The sequence below is a fragment of the Hypanus sabinus genome, chromosome 11 (genome assembly GCF_030144855.1).
Source record: "Hypanus sabinus isolate sHypSab1 chromosome 11, sHypSab1.hap1, whole genome shotgun sequence".
NCBI classification, from domain to species: domain Eukaryota; kingdom Metazoa; phylum Chordata; class Chondrichthyes; order Myliobatiformes; family Dasyatidae; genus Hypanus; species Hypanus sabinus.
Genome location: NC_082716.1, coordinates 96,254,684 through 96,277,359, shown reverse-complemented (window position 1 = coordinate 96,277,359; position 22,676 = coordinate 96,254,684). Strand labels below are relative to the sequence as shown.

General features: G+C 43.4%; 1 protein-coding gene across 5 annotated transcripts in view; it reads left to right on the top strand.

The window, feature by feature from the left end:
- The window catches only part of LOC132402205 (rab GTPase-activating protein 1-like), a 570,990-nt gene that overhangs the window by 409,891 nt on the left and 138,423 nt on the right, over nucleotides 1-22,676 (top strand). Inside the window, exon 1 of one of the 5 annotated variants that reach the window (XM_059984932.1) lies at nucleotides 11,215-11,566. The exons of the other annotated variants lie outside the window; for them this stretch is intronic. Within the exon in view, the coding sequence (XP_059840915.1) occupies nucleotides 11,489-11,566 (78 nt within the window). The 5' untranslated portion in view covers nucleotides 11,215-11,488. Of the gene's footprint in view, nucleotides 1-11,214; nucleotides 11,567-22,676 lie in introns of those variants that run through there. 5 annotated transcript variants of the gene reach the window in all.

Sequence of the window (22,676 nt, the reverse complement as noted above, 5' to 3'; positions counted from 1 at the left end):
TAATGGGGAGTGTGAGTTGGAAGACCAAATGTGTAAGGAGATAGCAGATATTTGTAGTAAACACAAGGTGGTGATTGTGGGAAATTTTAATTTTCCACACGTAGACTGGGAAGCTCATTCTGTATAAGGGCTGGATGGTTTAGAGTTTGTGAAATGTGTGCAGGATAGTTTTTTGCAACAATACATAGAAGTACCGACTAGAGATGGGGCAGTGTTGGATGTCCTGTTAGGGAATGCGATAGGTCAGCTGACAGATGTATGTGTTGGGGAGCACTTTGGGTCCAGTGATCACAATAGCATTAGCTTCAATATAATTATGGAGAAGGACAGGACAGGACCTAGAGTTGAGATTTTTGATTGGAGAAAGGCTAACTATGAGGAGATGCGAAGGGATTTAGAGAGAGTGGATTGGGTCAAGTTGTTTAATGGGAAGGATGTAATAGAGAAATGGAGGTCATTTAAGGGTGAAATTATGAGGGTACAGTATCTTTATGTTCTTGTTAGGTTGAAAGGAAAGGTTAAAGGTTTGAAAGCACCATGGTTTTCAAGGGATATTAGAAATTTGGTTCGGAAAAAGAGGGATGTCTACAATAGATATAGGCAGCATGGAGTAAAGGAATTGCTCAAGGAACATAAAGAATGTAAAAGGAATCTTAAGAAAGAGATTAGAAAAGCTAAAAGAAGATACGAGGTTGGTTTGGCAAATAAGGTGAAAGTAAATCCGAAAGGTTTCTACAGTTATATTAAAAGCAAGAGGATAGTGAGGGATAAAATTGGCCCCTTAGAGAATCAGAGTGGTCAGCTACGTGTGGAGCCGAGGGAGATGGGAGAGATTTTGAATGATTTCTTCTCTTCGGTATTCACTAAGGAGAAGGATATTGAATTGTGTAAGGTGTGGGAAACAAATAAGGAAGTTATGGAGCCTATGACAATTAAAGAGGTGGAAGTACTGGCGCTTTTAAGAAATTTAAAAGTGGATAAATCTCCGGGTCCTGACAGGATATTCCCCAGGACCTTGAGGGAAGTTTGTGTAGAAATAGCAGGAGCTCTGACGGAGATCTTTAAGATGTCATTAGAAACGGGGATTGTGCCGGAGGATTGGCGTATTGCTCATGTGGTTCCATTGTTTAAAAAGGGTTCTAGAAGTAAGCCTAGCAATTATAGACCTGTCAGTTTGACATCAGTGGTGGGTAAATTAATGGAAAGTATTCTTAGAGATAGTATTAATAATTATCTGGATAGACAGGATCTGATTAGGAGTAGCCAGCATGGATTTGTGCGTGGAAGGTCATGTTTGACAAACCTTATTGAATTTTTTGAAGAAGTTACGAGGAATGTTGACGAGGGTAAGGCCGTGGATGTAGTCTATATGGACTTCAGCAAAGCCTTTGACAAAGTTCCACATGGAAGGTTAGTTAAGAAGGTTCAGTCGTTAGGTATTAATGCTGGAGTAATAAAATGATTCAACAGTGGCTAGATGGGAGATGCCAGAGAGTAGTGGTGGATAATTGTTTATCGGGATGGAGGCCAGTGACTAGCGGGGTGCCTCAGGGATCTGTTTTGGGCCCAATGTTGTTTGTAATATACATAAATGATCTGGATGATGGGGTGGTAAATTGGATTAGTAAGTATGCCGATGATACTAAGGTAGGAGGTGTTGTGGATAATGAGGTGGGTTTTCAAAGCTTGCAGGGAGATTTATGCCGGTTAGAAGAATGGGCTGAACGTTGGCAGATGGAGTTTAATGCTGAGAAGTGTGAGGTTCTACATTTTGGCAGGAATAATCCAAATAGAACATACAGGGTAAATGGTAGGGCATTGAGGAATGCAGAGGAACAGAGAGATCTAGGAATAACAGTGCATAGTTCCCTGAAAGTGGAGTCTCATGTAGATAGGGTGGTGAAGAAGGCTTTTGGAACGCTGGCCTTTATAAATCAGAGCACTGAGTACAGAAGTTGGGATGTAATGTTAAAATTGTACAAGGCATTGGTAAGGCCAAATATGGAATATTGTGTGCAGTTCTGGTCACCGAATTATAGGACAGATATCAATAAATTAGAGAGAGTGCAGAGACGATTTACTAGGATGTTACCTGGGTTTCAGCACTTAAGTTACAGAGAAAGGTTGAACAAGATAGGTCTCTATTCATTGGAGCGTAGAAGGTTGAGGGGGGATTTGATCGAGGTATTTAAAATTTTGAGAGGGATAGATAGAGTTGACGTGAATAGGCAGTTTCCATTGAGAGTGGGGGAGATTCAAACGAGAGGACATGATTTGAGAGTTGGGGGCAGAAGTTAAGGGAAACACAAGGGGGTATTTCTTTACTCAGAGAGTGATAGCTGTGTGGAATGAGCTTCCTGTAGAAGTAGTAGAGGCCAGTTCAGTTGTGTCATTTAAGGTAAAATTGGATAGGTATATGGACAGGAAAGGAGTGGAGGGTTATGGGCTGAGTGCGGGTAGGTGGGACTAGGTGAGATTAAGAGTTCGGCACGGACTAGGAGGGCCGAGATGGCCTGTTTCCGTACTGTGATTGTTATATAATGTATAAGTGAATATATCTATAATGACAGAGAAAACTACTTGGCCCCAACAAGTCCATGCTAGCTCCCAAGGAGGAATTTCATCAGTCCCAATTCTCTTCTCTTTTTCATAGTCCAGATACAACATTCTCTCTCACACATGTCCATCCACTCTAGCCAGTTAATCTGTCAGCATACTACTGGAGGAAACCTGCATACCCTAGGGAAACCACACACAGTGGCAGAAAGAACGTGCAAACTCCACCCAGACAGCACCGGAGGTCAGATTAAACGCAGGTCTCTGGAGCTGAGCAACAGTAGTACTAATGGTTGTGTTACTGAGAATGGCTAGAATTTGGAAAAGACCTGCTGATAGGCTAGAGATAGAGATTCAGTCAGAGTCCTCATAAGCAGATTGAATGAATACTGAATGAAGGCAATATTGCCGACATTTGGGTAAAGGCAGAGGTAGTGAAAATAACTGGATCTTCTAAAGAGCATGGCCTCTTCTCAACACTTGAGAATTCAGTTTCTCTGTTCATGTAGATTGCATTAAGCTGCATACGGTGACGCAGAGTAGGATAAGCAGAAAGGAGAATGGAATTAGGCCACAACTGAGCTTTCCAAAAACATGGGAAAAGAACAAGATTGCGCAATAGTGTATGTGGAATATTAAGGAATACAAGGAGTAAACAGGAAAGTGGGATTAATTTGGGGATGTTACAGCCAGCAGGAGAGTAAAATTAGTCTAGGGTGGTTACCAAACAGTGTAAGTGACAATAGCGAGGTGGGATTTTAATATTTATTAGGATTAAGCACGAGAGTGGGATTTTAATGGATGTTGGGAGTGAACCAAAGTGCAATACTATACTCTATAAGGTATTAAAATAGTTCAGAAATGAGCAAATAATTGTTTTTGGTGACAGGGGACATCTAAGAGTATTGAGATTAAAGGAGTAAGGTTGGACCACGTAGAAGGAGAATCCCTGTTCTCCGACATTAAATTTATCTTTTGAAGGGGAGGGGAGGAGTGGCAATGAATTCCACAGATTCACCATCCTCGGGCTAAAGAAATTTCTCCTTATCTCTTTTCTAAATGGCTGTCCTTTTTGAGGTTGTGCCCTCTGGTCCTAAACCCTCTCACAATTGGAAACATCCTCTCCTCTCCATGTCCACTCTATATAGGCCTTTCAATATTTTGTAGGTTTCAATAAAATCCCTCCTCCTCCTTCTAAGCACCAGTAAGTGCAGGCCCAGAGCTATCAAGTACTCTTCACACATTAACCCTTTCACTCCCACAATCATTCTCATAAACCTCCTCTGATCCTCCTCAAAATACCAGCACTTCCTTCCTTAGATATGGGGCCCAAAATTGCTCACAATACTCCAAATGTGGTCTACTCAGTGCTTTATAATGCCTCAGCATTACATCCTTGCTTCTATATTCTAGTCCTATTTGCCTTTTTTCACTACTGTCTCAATCTGCAAGTTCAAGGACTTGGACTAGGACTGCAGTAGGACTCCCATGACCCTTTGCACCAATGATTTTGGAATTAGCTCCCTAGTTAGTAAAATGGTCTGCACCTTTATTTGAGCGAGTTTGGGCTTTTTTCTTTGAAATGGAGGAGGATGTGAGGTGATTTGATAAAGGTGTACTAGATGATAAAAGTCATGGATCAAGTGGACTGCCAGAGAGTTTTTTTCTAGGACAGAAATCATGGGTACATGGTCATATGGATATATAAATATCCACTGTATATTTAAAGTGGAGGTTTATAAGTTCTTGATTAGTAAATGGAATTAGACATGGGTTTTACTGTGTTGGTAGAGTAGGAGAGCATGGTTACTGTAGGTGGAATATTGCTGGTGCTGTGGAAAGTACTGTTAAATTAAATAGAATAAAACATGAATTGGAAGATGTTACTGTGAAGGTGAGGTTTTAAAGGGTAATTATTTAAAAGGATGAATAGGAGTGTGTGGCTCAGTAAAACTGCAGATTAAACAAGAGAATGGGTTTGGATGGCAGGATAGAAAAGAACATGCTGGACTGTATGCTATTGAGATTAAAATAGATTATTAGGGGAGTGGGAAAGGAGAAAGATGGGTTACTAGGATGTTAAGGAAATGAGAAGAGAGCAAGATATTGGGGTGAAATATTACATCCAATAGAGACCTTTGCAGCCTTTCTCATCCAGATTGAGACTTGTAACTAGTGGGATGGATTTGGAGCATCAGGTGGGGTAATTTGCTAAAGATTCGCTAATACGCTCTTGTACGCTCAGTACTTATATGTCTAGTCCACTGAGCTTCTCATTGATGGTGTTTGTAGGGGACTCAATTATTCTCAGTTTATAGTAAGAAATGGGGACTAAGCAGTAAGTGGCGTGAGAGTGTGTTATTGAAAAAGATCAGGAGAGCAAAGGTTCACTGAGATGTTTACAGTTATGCAGCAAAGAGGAGTATAGGAGAAGATTAAATGGAATTTGAATAAGGTAGGGAGTGAACAAAGGTGGATGGGCAGGGTGGGGAGTTAAAGAGAATGAACAGTGGCTAGAGAAAGTACTAAGGCTGGAACTGAACAGGCATAGAGTGAACAAGAAGGTTGGAGGGAATTGGGCTGTTTACAAAAGAGTGAGAAATCTATAATGAAAGTGATATTGAACAAGTCGATGTATCAGAGGTTATTTTAGTAAACTGGATTGTGGAATCTTGACAAACATCATGAGCCAGAAATCTGTACCAAAGAGTTACAGGGAGTTTCCCCAGTAGTTTGTGTCCAGGAATGAGGGATGCTCTTCCCAGTGCCAGAAACCATTTTATATCTAACCCAAGTGGCACTGAAGTGGAATTAATTGCCTAACCTATGTTTAGTTTGGCCCCAAACATTGTGGATGAATTATCTCGGAAGAAACCAGAGTGCATGTTATATTAGGCCTTATTTATCATATCAAATGTACACAAATAAGCTGGATATCTGAACTGTTAATGATGCATTTAATATATTTGATGGAAAGCAACTGTTGCAGGGTAAGGCCTTCAATTACTGCCACTGCTTTTAAATTGTTGTGGTTTAAGTGGAGAAGTTGTGAATGCAGAGGGAGTACCAGTGATAGAACAGTGCAACATTTCCATGCTAAGTGACACCATGGTGTTATCAAGTCCCTGCTGAATATATGCTTCTCATTAGTAGAGGCTTTGGGAGAAGCTACCTAAGAAGCCTTGGCAAGTTGCTGCAGAGCATTTTGAAGACCCCACACGCTTCAGTTGTGGTGAAGGATGGAGTGAAGGTTTAGAGTAGTGGGTGGAGTGCCAGTCAGGCTAGTTATTTTGTCGTTGATGGTGTTTAAGCATGCTGTATGTTGAAGACACTCTTATCAAGGACAGAGAAGAATATTCCATACTTCTTTCAATTTGCCTGCAACTGGTGCTTTGACTTTGGTGAATATACTCTGAACTTCATTACTTACATTGAGAATGGGTGTATCAATATATTGCGTCGGAATACAGTACAACAACATGTGGAATCTTCTGGTTCCTTTCCAAAAACATCGGCTATCCCACAATAGGAGATGAAGCAGAATTGTTTTCCCTTTGTAGTACCATGATACTTGTTAGCCAAGTGGACACTTAAGATCTATTTGGAGAAACCATGAATAAAATGGGCAGCCTCGCTGCTGAACACCTATGCTCAGTCCTTAGTGGCCTTCCGAGCTCTCAGTTGCAGACCATTTCAGATCCCCTATCCATTACCACACTGAGCTGTCCATTTCAGTCTTCTTTACTGTCAGGATGAAGCCCAGCAACACTTGGGTAGACTATGACCCAGTGACATGAATATTGAGTTCTCTAATTTTGTCCCCTTTTTCCACATTCACCCATATTTGTCACTTCCCCCCCCCCTCCGGGTTCCCATCCGCTTCACACATAATGTTTCTCCCATCCACACAGTCTAATCTTCTGATAATCTTCTGATTCCCATTCTCACATTCTTTACTTATCAAAATCCAACACTGACAGCACTTTGTGCTCCTGCTTATCTGCTTCCAGCAGCTGTTTCATATCCTCACAATCTCCTTCCCCCAATTTGCTCCCTTTATTCCCTTTCCCTATTTCTCTGCCTCTATCTGCCTCCATCTAACACTCAACTAGCATTGTTTCCCACCACCACCCTCGCTCACCTGCCCCAACAGTCACCACCTGCTGTCCTCTTACACCTCCACTCTATCCACCAATTGCCTTACAATCCCTTTTTACCATTTTTCTTTTCTTTATACTGGCCTTCTCACCTCTCCACTCTCATGTCATAGAGTCATAGAGAAGCACAGCCTAGAAACAGGCTCTTCAGCCCATCGAGTCTATGGTGAAACCATTTAAACTGCCTAATCCCATCAACCTGCACCAGGATTATAGCCTTCCATATCCCTACTATCCATGTATCTATCCAAACTTCTCTTAAATGTTGAAATTGAGCTTGCATGCATCACTTGTGCTGGTAGCTCATTCCACATTCTCATGACACTCTGAATGAAGAAGTTTGCCCTCATGTTCTCCTTAAATTTTCACCTTTCATCCTTAACCCACGTCCTCTGGCTGTAGCCCCAACCAAACTCATTGGAAAGAGCCTGCTTGCATTTATCCTGTCTATACCCCTCATGATTTTGTATACCTCTATCAAGTCACCTCTCAATTTTCTGTGTTCTACGGAATAAAGTCCTTACTTATTCGGTCTTTCCTTATAGCTCAGGTCCTCCAGACCCAGAAACATCCTTGTAAATTTTCTCTGTATTCTTTTAATCTTATTCATATTTTCTCTGCAGGTAGGTGACTAAAACTGCACAAAAAACTCCAGATCAGACCTCACCAATGTTTTATACAACTTCAACACAACATCCTATCTCCTGTACTCAATACGTTGCCAATGTGAAAGCCAATGTGCTTTACGACCCTATCTACCTATGACACCAAATTCAACAAATTGTGGACCTGTACTCCCAGATCCCTTTGTTCTATCACACTCCTCAGTACCCTACCATTCACTATGTAAGCCTTACACTGATCTTGATGCAGGTTCCAAAATGAAACATCAACAGTTCCTTCCCTGCCCCCCAGCTGTCCCACAGATGCTTCTCAACTCTCTCAGCTCTTCCAGCTCCAGACTGCAGCATCTGTAATCTCTTGTGTCCCCTCAAATCTATTTGCCTATCCTGTTCATATTCTCTTCTGCTTCTCTCCTGTGGAACCAAATGAGAAGCAAGTTCTACTCCTCCAGGTCTTCATTGTGTGTTAGAGAAGTAGGCTGGGATGGTTAGCTTTTCTAGTACAATGAAGCAGTGTTTCTTATAATGACCACTTTGTGTTTTGTTTGAAACACTTGGCTCCAAACCTCACTACGAATGAGCTCAAAGAACTGTATTCCAGAGGTGTGGTGAGAGAAATTATCCTTGATTACCCAGTATTTGACTGGGTGTAACACTAATGGTTGGAGACAAACCATGCACAAGAAAGATGCTTGACCCTCTGGCTACTGATCACAGCTCCACAACATCTCTGCAGCAGATCCTCAGAGCAATGACATTGACTCAGCCACCTTCAACAGCTTCATAAGGTCACAAAGGGGAAGTTTGCTGATGATTACATAATGTATAAATCCATTTGAAACTCTTCAGTTAGTGAAGTAACCCATAAGCACATTCAGCAGGACCTAGACTATATTCAACAATGTACTGATGAATAGTAAGTAACATCCACACCACATAGATATCAGGCAACACTTGTCTTCACTGCCTATTCTATACACTCAATCACATTATCATCGCTGTCCCTCTAATGACCAGAAACTTGGCTGGAGTAGCCACATAAAACACCATGGCCACTTGAGCAGGACAAAGGCAGTGAGTGATTATTCTCCTGGTGCTTCCAAGGCTTTTCCAGCATCTCCAAAGCATGTCAGGAGTGTGATAGAATTTTTTACACTTCTTTAGATGAGTGCAGTTCCAAAACATTCAGGAGATTGACACCATCTCAGAAAAGCTTGTTTGGCACACCATCACCTACCCTAAAGGTTCATTCCCACCACCTACAAAAAGGCAACAGCTACTCTCCTGGGCTAGTCCAACAGCACCTCCCAACCCCACAAGGTTTCCACCACTACTGGTCCTTCAACACCATTGGGTCAAAGTCCTGGAACTCCCAACACCCACCACTCTCCCAACATTGCCATCAAAAGCACCTCTTCCAGAAGGATTATTTCAGAAACATAGAAAACCTACAGCACCATACAGGCCCTTCAGCTCACAAAGCTGGGCCGAACATGTCCTTACCTGAGAAATTACCTAGGGTTAGCCCATAGCCCTCTATTTTTCTGAGCTCCATATACTTGTCTGGGAGTCTCTTAAAAGATCCTATCGTATCCACCTCCACCACCATCACCGGCAGCCCATTCCACGCACTCACCACTCTCTGTGTAAGAAAAAACTTACCCCTGATATCTCCTCTGTACCTACTTCCAAGCACCTTAAAACGGTGCTCTCTCGTGCTAGCCATTTCAGCCCTCAGAAAAAGCCTCTGACTATCCACATGATCAATGCCTCTCAGCATCTTATACACCTCTATCAGGTCACCTCTCATCCTCTGTCACTCCACAGAAAAAAGGCCAAGTTCACTCAACCTATTCTCATAAGGCATGCTTCCCAATCCAGGCAACCTCCTTGTAAATCTCCTCTGCACCCTTTCTATGGTTTCCACATCCTTCCTATAGTGAGGCGACCAGAACTGAGCACAGTACTCCAAGTGGGGTCTGACCCAGGGTCTTGTATAGCTGCAAAATTACCTCTTGGCTCCTAAACTCAGTCCCACGATTGATGAAGGCCAATGCACCGTATGCTTTCTTAACCACAGTCAACCTGTGCAGCAGCTTTGAATGTCCTATGGACTCAGACCCCAAGATCTCTCTGATCCTCCGCAATGCCAAGTCTTGCCATATTCTGTCATCATATTTGACCTACCAAAATGAGCCACCTCACTTTTATCTGGGTTGAACTCCATCTGCTACTTCTCAGCCCAGTATTGCATCCTATCAATGTCCTGCTGTAACCTCTGACAGCCCTCCACACTATCCACAATACCTCAAACCTTTGTGTCATCAGTAAGTTTACTAACCCATCCCTCCACTTCCTCATCCAGGTCATTTATAAAAATCACGAAGAGTAGGAGTCCAAGAACAGATCCCTGAGGCACTCCACTGATGACTGACCTCCATGCAGAATATGACCCGTCTGGAACCACTCTTTGCCTTCTGTGGGCAAGCCAATTCTGGATCCACAAAGCAATATCCCCTTGGATCCCATGCCTCTTTACTTTCTCAGTAGGCCTTACATGGGGTACCTTGTCAAATGCCTTGCTGAAATCCATATACACTGCATAGTTCAAGAAAAAAACACAACCCCTTCTCCTCAAAGCAATTAGGGATGAGCAGTAAATGTTGGCCTTGCTTGTAATGCCCTTGCTGGGAAAATGGGCAAAGTGTTGACTGAGTTTACTAAGAGATATGGTAAAGAGATGGTGGGTTATATTTAACTTGCTGACTCCAGTGCCATCAGTGGGTATGTAATGGATTGAAAGGGACAGAGTGAGGAGTCAATCTGCCTTGTCAGTGAAAACAAGAGAATGCTACTGTGAACACTACCTCATTATTTTAATTTATATCATTTCTGTTTTTGCATGATTTTTAATCTGTTCAATGTACATATACTGTAATTTGTTTTTCTTTCTTCCTTTATTCTATATAATTTATTGCATTTACTGCTGCTGCTAAGTTAACAAATTTCACAACACATGCCAGTGATAATAAACCTGATTCTGATGCAGAGCTGCACATCTAGTCATATAGTAATATATCACAGAAACAGGCCCTTCAGCCCAATTGGTTCATGTCAGCCAAGGTACCTCCTATCCATGTACTTAACCAAATGTCTTCTGAATGTTACCTGTCTCAGCCACTTCCTCTAGTAGCTCATTCTAAATATGGATTACCCTCTGCACAAAGACATTGCCCCTGAAATCCCTTTTAAATCTTGCACCTCTTGCCTTAAACCTATGCCTTCTAGTTTGTTTGGTTTCCTAGCCCTGGGGAAAAAGAGTATGTGTGTTCACCTTACTTAATACCCCTCATGATTTTCTACCCTGTTTGGGTCACTTGTCAAGAGCACATAAACTGATCCTGTACGGTGGGAAATGACTGTACTCACAGAGGGTACTGCCATTTTAAAAAAAACATATGTCATTGTGACAAATGAATTTTAAACAAACAGCCACCACACAAGTCGTTAGGGGTAAATCTGAATCAATATGTCACATTTGCCGAAAGAACAAAGATTAAGGAGAGCATAGCATAAGGCAGGCTGGATTACTGAACAATGTGTGTCGTGCTAAGGATGTGCATCGCAGCCAGCTGTCTGCAGGGGAAGGGAGGGGTTGGGGGCAGCATGTCAAAGGACTGAGCCAGATGGTAAGCAAGGTGTCTCACACAGATTCCCCCTCCTCCCACCCCCATTGGCAAACTGCTCCCATGAGATGTGGGCTTGCAGGCTAGTTCCCTCATTACACATTCACATCAGTGCTGAGAACAGCAGCCGTCACGTTTCCAGCCAGGGGCGATGAGCTCACCGACTACATTAGCAAGAGCAACTCTGCCTGGTTTTCTCGGCGCGGACTGCAGGCAGTCTCAAACGTGCTGTCGCTTTTCCATGGACCACACAATGCTAACAAGCCTGTGCTCAGCAACGACACGGTCCTAAGAGTGAGGTTCATTACCCTGCTTTCTCCTGCTCATTCCTGACTTCCGAACCAGCAAGCTGGATCCATCCTGCTTCCTCCTGACAGAAGAGGGGCTTCCCTGTTCCGCCCCTTCCCTCTCAGCTGTGCAGAACCCCCGTTCCAAAGCCCAGGAAGCACAGGACGATGGCCACAAGATGGTGAATGAGTATGCCTGCCGGCTGCTGGAATTGCTGGGGATGGGCCATCGACTATTCGTGCCTCGGCTGCTGCCGGTGAGCATCTTTTCTCTGAGAGATTGAGGCTGAGGGCTGGGGGAGGGGGATGCAGCGGCAGCAGGTGGAACAGGCCCGGAGCATGTAATTAATGACGCTTGCCGGGAATCAGTGAGCTGTTGATGGCTGACTCCCTGACTGTTGTATTTTTGTGTGTGTGTGTGTAGCCCTCGATTCATTAAAAGCAATGTTGGCTATTCAGACTTCAGCCCACAACACAGCATGCAGAATGGTTACAGTTCCCCTGCTATCGCTGGGCTGGTTTAAATGGAGGGAGTTGTCTCAAAATTGGGACCACTTATTTGACAGTATATCTGCCCATATAAAAGAAGCTGGTGACATCATTGGTTTCCTGAAATGCTGCACCGGACTGTTCTTTCAACCAGTTCCCAAACGATGGAAGTTGTTTGTCTGTGGGAATGTGCTCAGGGCACGCGATGGTTCACATGCAGGTTAACTCCCTGCAGAGAAGAGGAGCCAGGACACTTGATGCTTCCATCCATTAGTCTTAGTTTCAGTGACCTGTAGGAGGGGCATTCTGCTGTTCACTGGCAGGATGCAAGGCTGTCATGAAGAGGTTGTGGGTCTGACACTGACAGTGTAATACTGTCACTGGGTGTGTGTCACTGATGGGGTGTGATACTGTCACTGCATGTTGTACTGTTACTGGGTGTGGTATTGTTACTGACAGAACAAACAAAGAAGAACAAAGAACAATACAGCACAGTACAGGCCATTCAGCCCACAATGTTGTGCCAACTCTTAAACCCTGCCCCCCCCCCCATATAACCCTCCACCTTAAATTCCTCCATATACCTGTCAAGTAGTCTCTTAAATTTCACTAGTGTATCTGCCTCCACCACTGACTCAGGCAGTGCATTCCACACACCAACCACTCTCTGAGTAAAAAAACCTTCCTCTAATATCCCTCTTGAACTTCCCTCCCCTTATCTTAAAGCCATGTCCTCTTGTATTGAGCAGTGGTGCCCTGGGGAAGAGGTGCTAGCTGTCTATCTATTCCTCTTAATATCTTGTATACCTCTATCATATCCCCTCTCATCCTCCTCTCCAGACAGTAAAGCCCGAACTCCCTTAATCTCTGATCATAATGCATACTCTCAAAACAAGGCAGCATCCTGGTAAATCTCCTCTGTACCCTTTCCAATGCTTCTACATCCTTCCTATATGAGGTGACCAGAACTGGACACAGTACTCCAAGTGTGGTCTAACCAGAGCTTTATAGAGCTGTAACATTACCCCGTGACTCTTAAACTCTATCTCTCGACTTATGAAAGCTAGCACTCCATAAGCTTTCTTAATACCTGTGAGGCAACTTTCAGGAATCTGTGGACGTGTGCCTCCAGATCCCACTGCTCCTCCACACTCCCAAGTATCCTGCCATTTACTTTGTACTCTGCCTTGGAGTTTGTCCTTCCAAGGTGTACCATCTCACACTTCTCTGGGTTGAACTCCGTCTGCCACTTCTCAGCCCACTTCTGCATTCTATCAATGTCTCTCTGCAATCTTCGACCATCCTCAACACTATCCACAACATCACCAACCTTAGTGTTGTCTGCAAACTTGCCAACCCACCCTTCTACTCCCACATCCAGGTCATTAATAAAAATCATGAAAAGTAGAGGTTCCAGAACTGATCCTTGTGGGACACCACTAGTCATAATCCTCTGATTCGAATGTACTCCCTCCACCACGACCCTCTGCTTTCTGCAGGCAAGTCAATTCTGAATCCACCTGGCCAAACTTCCCTGGATCCCATGCCTTCTGACTTTCTGAATAAGCCTACTGTGTGGTACCTTGTCAAATGCCTTACTAAAATCCATGTAGATCACATCCACTGCACTACCCTCATCTATATGCCTGGTCACCTCCTCAAAGAACTCTATCAGGCTTGTTAGACATGATCTGCCCTTCACAAAGCCATGCTGACTTTCCCTGATCAGAACATGATTCTCTAAATGCCCATAGGTTCTATCTCTAAGAATCTTTTCCAACAGCTTTCCTATCACAGACGTAAGGCTCACTGGTCTATAATTGCCCAGACTATCCCTACTACCTTTTTTGAACAAGGGGACAACATTCGCCTCCCTTCAAATCTCTGGTACCATTACCGTGGACGAGGACATAAAGATCCTAGCCAGAGGCTCAGCAATCTCTTAACTCGCCTCATGGAGCAGCCTGGGGCCCCGGGGACTTGGGTGTGGTAGTGTCTCTGACAGGGTGTGTGTCTGCCACTGATAGGGTATGGTATTGTCACTGACAGGGTATGGGTCTGTCACTGACATGGCGTGGGTTTAGCAGGTCATGGGTGGGTTGACACTGAATTTCTCAGGGTCCTCTGGGACGCTTTGGAGATGAGTACACAAGGGTCATGCAGGAGAGCCTGGCAAGGTCCCCCTTGTGTGTTGAGCAGTGGTAATCCTGCTACCCAAGAAGGCTGATCTCCACTGTTTGAGAAATTGGCGTCTGATCTCTCTCCTTAGCATGGAGAACAAGATCTTTGCCCAGGTGACAGCCAATCATTTGTACTCTGTTTTGACCCTTACCAGTTCTCTGTGGCTCTTGGCTGGTGTATTCAGGACAGCTTCTATCCAGTTTGGAAAGTGCTCCACCTTTCCCAGAGAGCTAGTCTGTTCATTGCCTTCCTCTCTCTCAATCAGGAGAAGGTGTTTGACAGGGTGAATCACAAATATCTCTTCAAAACTGTATATTTTGTGACCAGTAAGTGCTATCAGGTCTTCTCAGCTGTGTTCTCTGACAGGATCAACTGGGAGAAGTGTTCTAGTCTCTTGGTGTCACAATTGCATGTTAGTGGCCCTACCGCAGATGATGAGACCATTTAAATGGAGTTCCACTGAGAAAACCTAACTAACGAGCTTGGTGGAACCTGGTGACGAAAGTCACTACCTGATTAGGGCACTGGTCAGGACTACTTAGTGCGATTTCTTACTGGGGCAGAGTGTTGGTCATAAACCAACTGATTGGTTTCTAGTTGGTCACCTTGTTCCCCTCACTGTTTTTGTTGCCATGGCCTAAAAGAAGTTGGAAGATGTCTTGAAGGGCAATAGGAAACACTTCATCTCTGCTGCGGTCCTGTTCTCCTGACAGCAGAGTTTGGTCAGTTACTGGTGTACACACATACTTAGCTGGTGTGTCTTCACCCAAGGACCATGCAGAAATGGCCATACACTGAGCACACTTCTAAATGGAATGTGCTGGAACTGTATTTTTTCCTTCCAGGACATTGCCTTCAGGAGGGCATGCAGCCCTCCTTGCAGAGAGCATTACCCACGCTGCTCTTAGGGAGTTTCCCAGCTTTTATCAGAAGTTATTAAGAGTCTGGAACATAGCCACCACCAGTCAGAGTGCTCCTCTGCTGGTAGAAAGCGGTACTTTGACTCTGAGAGCAACTGGTCCCCAACCTGTCGCAATAGGTGTTGAGGGGGCTCACGAGCACAGAATAATCCTGACTATGTTAAATTCTTGCTCATCCAGAATTATTCATTGGACTCAAGGCCTGAAGTATTTCTCAGGAGCTGATTACACACAACATGAGCACCCTTGCAGAGATGCGTACTGTGCTGTTTCATGAATGTGAGCAGTTTTGGTCCCATATCTAAAAAGTGTGTGCTGGCATTGAAGAGGATCCAGAGCAGGTTCACAAGAATGATCCTGAGAATGAAAGAGTTAATGTATGAGAATCGTTTGATGATTCTGAGCCTGTACTTGCTGGAGTTTAGAAGAATTAAGGGGTCTCATTGAAACGTATTGGATATTGAAAGGCCTAGGTAGAGTGTACCCCATGTGATTTAACTTTCAATAGCAGCCTATCATACATAACCATATCAAAGACCTTACTGAAGTCCACATAGACTTTGTCCACTGCTGTGCCCTCATTGATCATCCTGTTTACTTCTTCAAAAAAATGATCAAATTCGTGAGACATAGTCTTACATGTACAAAGCCTAATTAACTCCTGCATTCTGAATGCTTGTAAGCCTTATAGAACATAGAACACTATGGTGGCATGCCTAAATGACTATCGACTTGTGGCTCTGACATCAATTGCTATGAAGTGCTTCGAGCGATTGGTTATGGCACACATCAACCATAACCTACCGGTCAACCTCAACGTTTTGCAATTCGCTTATCAGAGCAACAGGTCAACGGCAGATGCCATGTCTCTGGCACTACATTCCTCCTCAGAACACCTGGAGAATAAAGACGCATGTGTAAGGCTCCTTTTCATTGACTACAGCTCTGCCTTTAATACCATCATTCCAAATAAACTGATGCCTAAGCTCTGGAACCTGGGTCTTAGCACTCAGATCTGCAGCTGGATCTTCAACTTCCTCACAGACAGGACCCAGGCTGTAAAAACAGGGGACAATCCTCTACAATCACTCTGAGCACTGGTGCCCCACAAGGCTGTGTACTCAGCCCCCTGCTGTACTCACTGTGCACCCATGATTGTGTAGCCAAGTTTCCATCGAACTCAATATATGTTTGCTGATGACACCACAATTGTAGGCTGTATCTTGGGTAATGATGAGTCTGAGTACAGAGAGGAAATTAAGAACCTGGTGGCATGGTGCGAAGACAATAACCTATCCCTCAACATCAGCAAGACGAAGGAATTAGTTGTTGACTTCAGAAGTAGTAGCGGACCGTACAACCCCATCTACATCGGTGGTGCACAGGTGAAATAGGTCAAAACTTTTAAGTTCCTTGGAGTGAATATCACAAATGACCTGACTTGGTCTAAACAAGCACAGTCCACTGCCAAGAAGGCCCACCAGTGCCTTTACTTTCTGAGAAAGCTGAAGAAATTTGGCCTGTCCCCTAAATCCCTCACTAATTTTTATAGATGCACCGTAGAAAACATTCTTCTAGGGTGCATCACAACCTGGTATGGAAGTTGTCCTGTCCAAGACCGGAAGAAGCTGCAGAAGATCGTGAACATAGCCCAGCACATCACACAAACCAATCTTCCATCCTTGGACTCACTTTACGCCGCACGCTGTCAGAGCAGTGCTGCCAGGATAATCAAGGACACGACCCATCCAGCCAACACACTTTTTGTCCCTCTTCCCTCTGGGAGAGGTTCAGGAGCTTAAAGGTTCGTACAGCCAGATTTGGGAACAGCTTCTTTCCAACTGTGATAAGACTGCTGAACAGATCCTGACCTGGATCTGGGCCGTACCTTCCAAGTATCCGGACCTGACTTGCACTACCTTACTTTCCCTTTTCTATTTTCTAATTATGATTTATAATTTAAATTTTTATCATATTTACTTCGATTTGTACTTCAGGGAGTGCGAAGCGCAGAATCAAATAGCGCTGTGATCATTGTACGCTCTAGTATCAATTATTTGGTGACAATAAAGTAAGTAAAGTATAACACTGTGTAGGCCCTTCAGCCCATGATGTTGTCCCAACCTTTTAACCTGCTCTAATGTTGTGCCTATTGAAGAGATTCTTAAGTGTCCCTAATGTATCTGCCTCTAATACCACTCCTTGTAGGGTGTTCACACATGCACAACTCTGTAAAAAATAATTACCTCTGATATCACCTCTGTACTTTTCTCTGATCACCTTATAATTCTGCCCCCTCATATTAGCCATTTCCACCCTGTGAAAAGGTCTCTGGGTCTCCACCTGATCTGTATCACTTTTCATCTTGTACACCTTTATCAAGTTGCCTCTTATCCTCCTTCACTCCAAAGAGAAAAGCCCTAGTTCCTCAACCTATCCTCAAAAGATATGCCTTCTAATCCAGGCAACTTCCTGGTAAATCTCCTCTGTACCCTTTCCAAAGCTTCCTTATCATCTAATGAGGTGACCAGAAGTGAACACAATATTGATGACAGATGCTGCAGCTTTATAAAACACTGATAAAGTCACATCTGGGATATTGGGTGCAACTTTGGTTTCCTCAACAAGTGTCAGGTTCTGGAGAGGGTGCAGAGAAAATTCACCAGGATGGAGTGTCTCAGTTACAAGGAGAAAGTGGAGAGAGGCTGGGATTATTTTCCTTGGAATAGAGAAAGCTGAAGGGATATACAAAATTGTTAGTGACAAGGATAGGATAGACCCCATATCAGAGATGGCTTTAATCAGAGGGCATAGGTTTGAAGTTTGGATGGCACCTTATGGAAACTTTTCCCCTCAGATGGTTGTTGGGATTGGGAATCTGGAACACACTGGCTGAGGGTTGGTGGAGGCAGGTACTCTCATAACATTTAAGAAGTATCAAGACAAGCATTTGAATTGACAAAATGTAGAATCTTATCTCTGGTTAGGCCACAACTAGAATATTGCATTTGATTCTAGTCACCCCATTATAGGAAGGATTGTGGAGGCTATGAAGAGTGTGCTGAAGAGGTTTATCAGGATACTGCCTGTTTTAGAGGGAATGTGCTATGAAGTGAGGTTAGACAAATGGGTAGTTTTCTGTGGAGCAGTGGAGGCTCCACTGAGATTATGACAAGTATACATAGAGTAGAACATGGAGCACAGCACAGGATCAGACAGGCCCTTTGGCCCACAATGTTGTACTGAACTGATTAAATTAGTAATTAAATGGCCAACTAAAGTGATCTCTTCTTCTCACACAATGTCCATAGCATTCCATTTTTCTTACATTTATGTGCCTATCTAAATGTCTCTTAAAAGTCTCTAATGTATCTGCCTCTACCACCACCCCAGGCAGCACATTCCAGTGTCCCACCCTCTGTGTAAAATAGAACTGCCATCATATCGCCTTTGAAGTGACCCCTCTCACCTTAAATGTATAACCACTGGTATTAGACATGTCAACCCTTTCTATCTATGCCTCATAATTCTATAAACCTCTATCAGATCTCCTCTCAGGCTCTGCCGCTCCACAGAAAATGACCTAAGTTTGTCCAACTTCTTGTTACAGCACTTAGCTTCAAATCCAGACAGCATCTCGGTTAACCTCTTCTGTACCCTCTGCAAAGCCTCAACACCCTTCCTATGGTGGAACAACCAGAATAGTATGCAATACTAAGAGACCTAGCTGGAGTTTTACAATGCTACAACATAAATTCCTGACTTGTGGACTCAGTGTCTGAACTAATAAAGGCAGGTATGCCATATGCCTTCTTAACCACCCTATCAGTCTCTGTAGCCATTTTCAAGGAGCTATGGTCCCCAAGATCCCTCTGCTCATCAACATTGTTAAGGGGCTTGCCATTAACTGTATATTGTCTCTTTACATTTGATTTACCAAGGTGCAACTTTATGGCCAGGCTAAGCTCCATCTGCATTTCTCCACCTGTATCTGCAACTGATCTATAACCCACTGTATTCTTTGCCAGTCTTCTATGCTATCCATCTTCATGTCATCTGCAAACTTACCAACCCACCCATCTATATTTTTATCAAGGTTATTTATATACATCACAAACACAAGAGGTCCCAGTATAGATCCCTGCGGGGCACCACTAATCACAGATCTCCAGCTAGAATAAGTACCTTCAACCACAAACCTCTGTCTTCGATGGACAAGCCAGTTCTGAATCCAAATGGCCAATTCACCATGGATCCCGTGCATCATAATCTCCCGGATAAGCCTCCTATGAGGGACCTTGTCAAAATCCTTACCAAAATCTCTATAGATATCGACAGCTCTACCTTCAGTCACCCTTGCCATCTCATCAAAAAAACTCAGTAAAGTTAGTAAGACATGGATTGCCCTGTACTAAGCCATACTGGTTCTACCTAATTAGGCCATGGTTTTCCAAATGCTCATAAATTCTAACCTTGAGAATTCTCTCCAGTAACTTTCCTACCATTGGTGAGAGATTCAGCAGTCTATAGTTTCCAGATTTATGCCTGGTTCCTTCCTAAGTAATGGAACATCATTAGCCACTCGCCAGTCCTCTGGGACCTTGCTTGTGGTTAGTGAGGATGCTGATATAATGGTTGAGGCCTCAACAATCTTTTCTCATGTCTCTCTCAATAATGTGGGGTATATCCCACCAGGCCCTGGGACTTATCCACCTTGACACTCTTTAAGAGACCCAACACTACCTCCTCCTTTACCTAGCAGATCAATGCCAAAAGAGTACAAGACATAGGAGCAGAATTAGGTTGTTCAGCAAATCGAGTCTGCTCATCGATTCCAGCATGGCTGATATCCCATCAACCCCATTCTCTTGCCTTATCCACATAATTCTGATGCCATATTAACCTGCACTATATATATACCTAATGACTTGGCCTCCACAGCTATCTGTTTCACAGATTCACTGCCCTATATCTAAAGAAATTCCTCTTCATCACTGTTCTAAATGAACAGACCTCTAATCTGAGGCTGTGCCCACAGGTCCTAGATTCTTCCACGATAGGAAACATCCTGTCCACATACACTTTATCAAGGCCTTTCAATGTTCAGTAGGTTTCAATGAGACCTTACCCATGACCATTCCTCTAAACTCCAGCGAGTACACATCCAAAGCCATCAAACATAAACCAGAATCATTCTTGTGAACCTCTTCTGGACCCTCTCCAATGCCAGCACTGCTTTTCTTAGATAAGAGGTCCAGAACTACTCATAATACTCAAGTTCGGTCTGACCAACACTTTATAAAGTATCCTTACATCCTTGTTTTGATATTATAGTTCTTTCAAAAGGAATGCTAGTATTGCATTTGCCTTCCTTACTACTGACGCAACCTGTAAGTTAACCTTCACGAAGACTCCCAAGTCCCTTTTCTCCTCTGGTTTTTGAATTTTCTCCCTGTTCACAAGATAGTCTACATTTTTATTGAACAAAGAACAATACAGCTCAGTACAGGCCATTTGGCACAATGTTGTGCCCATCCTTCAACCCTGCCTCCCATATAACCCTCCACCTTAAATTCCTCCATATACCTGTCTAGTAGTCTCTTAAATTTCACTGGTGTATCTGCCTCCACCACTGACTCAGGCACTGCATTCCACGCACCAACCACTCTCTGAGTAAAAAACCTTCTTCTAATACCCCCCCTTGAACTTCCCTCCCCTTACCTTAAAGCCATGTCCTCTTGTATTAAGCAGTGGTGCCTGGGGAAGAGGCGCTGGCTGTCCACTCTATCTATTCCCCTTAATATCTTGTATACCTCTATCATGTCTCCTCTCATCCTCCTCTCCAGAGAGTAAAGTCCTAGCTCCCTTAATCTCTGATCATAATGCATACTCTCTAAACCAGGCAGCATCTTGGTAAACTCACTGGCATTTAGAAGATTGAGGGGGGATCTTATTGAAACGTATAAAATTCTAAAGGGATTGGACAGGCTAGCTGCAGGAAGATTGTTGGGGAAGTCCAGAACAAGGGGTCACAGTTTAAGGATAAAGGGGAAGCCTTTTAGGACCAAGATGAGGAAAAACTTCTTCACACAGAGAGTGGTGAATCTGTGGAATTCTCTGCCACAGGAAACAGTTGAGGCTGGTTCATTGGCTATATTTAAGAGGAAGTTAGATATGGCCCTTGTGGCTAAAGGGATCAGGGTTATGGAAAGAAAGCAGCTGCAGGGTTCTGAGTTGGATGATCAGCCATGATCATACTGAATGGCAGTGCAGGCTCGAAGGGCCGAATGGCCTACTCCTGCACCTATTTTCTATGTTTCTATGTAAATCTCCTCTGTATCCTTTCCAAGGCTTCCACATCCTTCCTATAGTGAGGCGACCGGAACTGGACAGAGTACTCCAAGTGTGGCCTAACCAGAGTGTTATAGAGCTGCATCATTACCCCACGACTCTTAAACTCTATCCTTCAACTTATGAAAGCTAACACTCCATAAGCTTTTTTAACTACCCTATCTATCTGTGAGGCAACTTTCAGGGATCTGTGGACATGTACCCCCAGGTCCCTCTGCTCCTCCACACTCCCAAGTATCCTGCCTACTTATTGCTTCGAACAAATTGTATGTGCAACCATACAATTCCCTACACTGTATTCCATCTGCCATTTCATTGTCCATTCTCCCAATTTGTCTAAGTCCTTTTACAGACTCCCTGCTTCCTCAGCACTATTTGCCCCTCTACCACTTCGTATTGTCCACAAATTTAGCCACAAAACTCTCAATTCTATCACCAAAATATTTGACATATAATGTGAAAAGAAGCAGTTCAAACACCAACTCCTGTGGAAAACCATTTGTCACCAGTAACCAACCAGAAAAGGCCCTCTTAATTCCCATTCTTTGCTTCCTGCTGCTCAGCCAACCTTCTATCCATGCTAGTATCTTTCCTGTAATATCATGGGCTCTTAAACAGACTCATATGCGGCATCTTGTCAAAGGCCTTCTGAAAATCCTGCTTGTTATTTCCTTAAAGAATTCAAGCAGTTTTGTCAGGTAAAATATCCCCATAAGGAAACTATACTGTCTTTGGCCTATTTTATTGTGTGTCTCCAAATAACCCGAAATCTCATCCCTGATGATGCAATCCAACATCAACTGAAGTCAGACTAACTGGAATATAATTTTCTTTTCTTTGGCCTCCCATCTTTTCAAAGAGCAGAGTGATATTTGCAATTTTCCAGTCCTCCAAAACCATTCCAGAACCTAGTGATACTTGAAAAATCATTACTAATGCCTCAAGCAATCTCTTCAGCTGCTCTTTCAGAACCCTGGGGTGTAGTCCATCTGGTTCATGTGACTTGCCTACCTTCAGACCTTTCAGCTTCCTGAGCACATTCTCCTTCGTGATAGAAACTACATCCACACAGCCCCCTGATGCTCATGAATTTCTGGCATACTGCTGGTGTCTTCCACAGTGAAGACTGATGCAATCTATTTATTTAATGTACTCATCATTTCTTTGGTCCCCTATTACTACCTGTCCAGCAGTATTTTCCAGTAGTACATTAGTCACTTTCTCCTCTCTTTTGTTCTTAATGTATCTGGGAAAAAAAAACTTCTGGTATCCTTTTTTATACTAATTGGCTAGCCTACCTTCATATTTAATCTTTTCTCAACTTATGCTTTTTTTAGTACCCTTCTATTGGTTTTTAAAAGCTTCCCACTAATTTTTGCTATATGATATGTCCTTTTTGCTTTTATGCTGTCTTTGACTCTCTTAT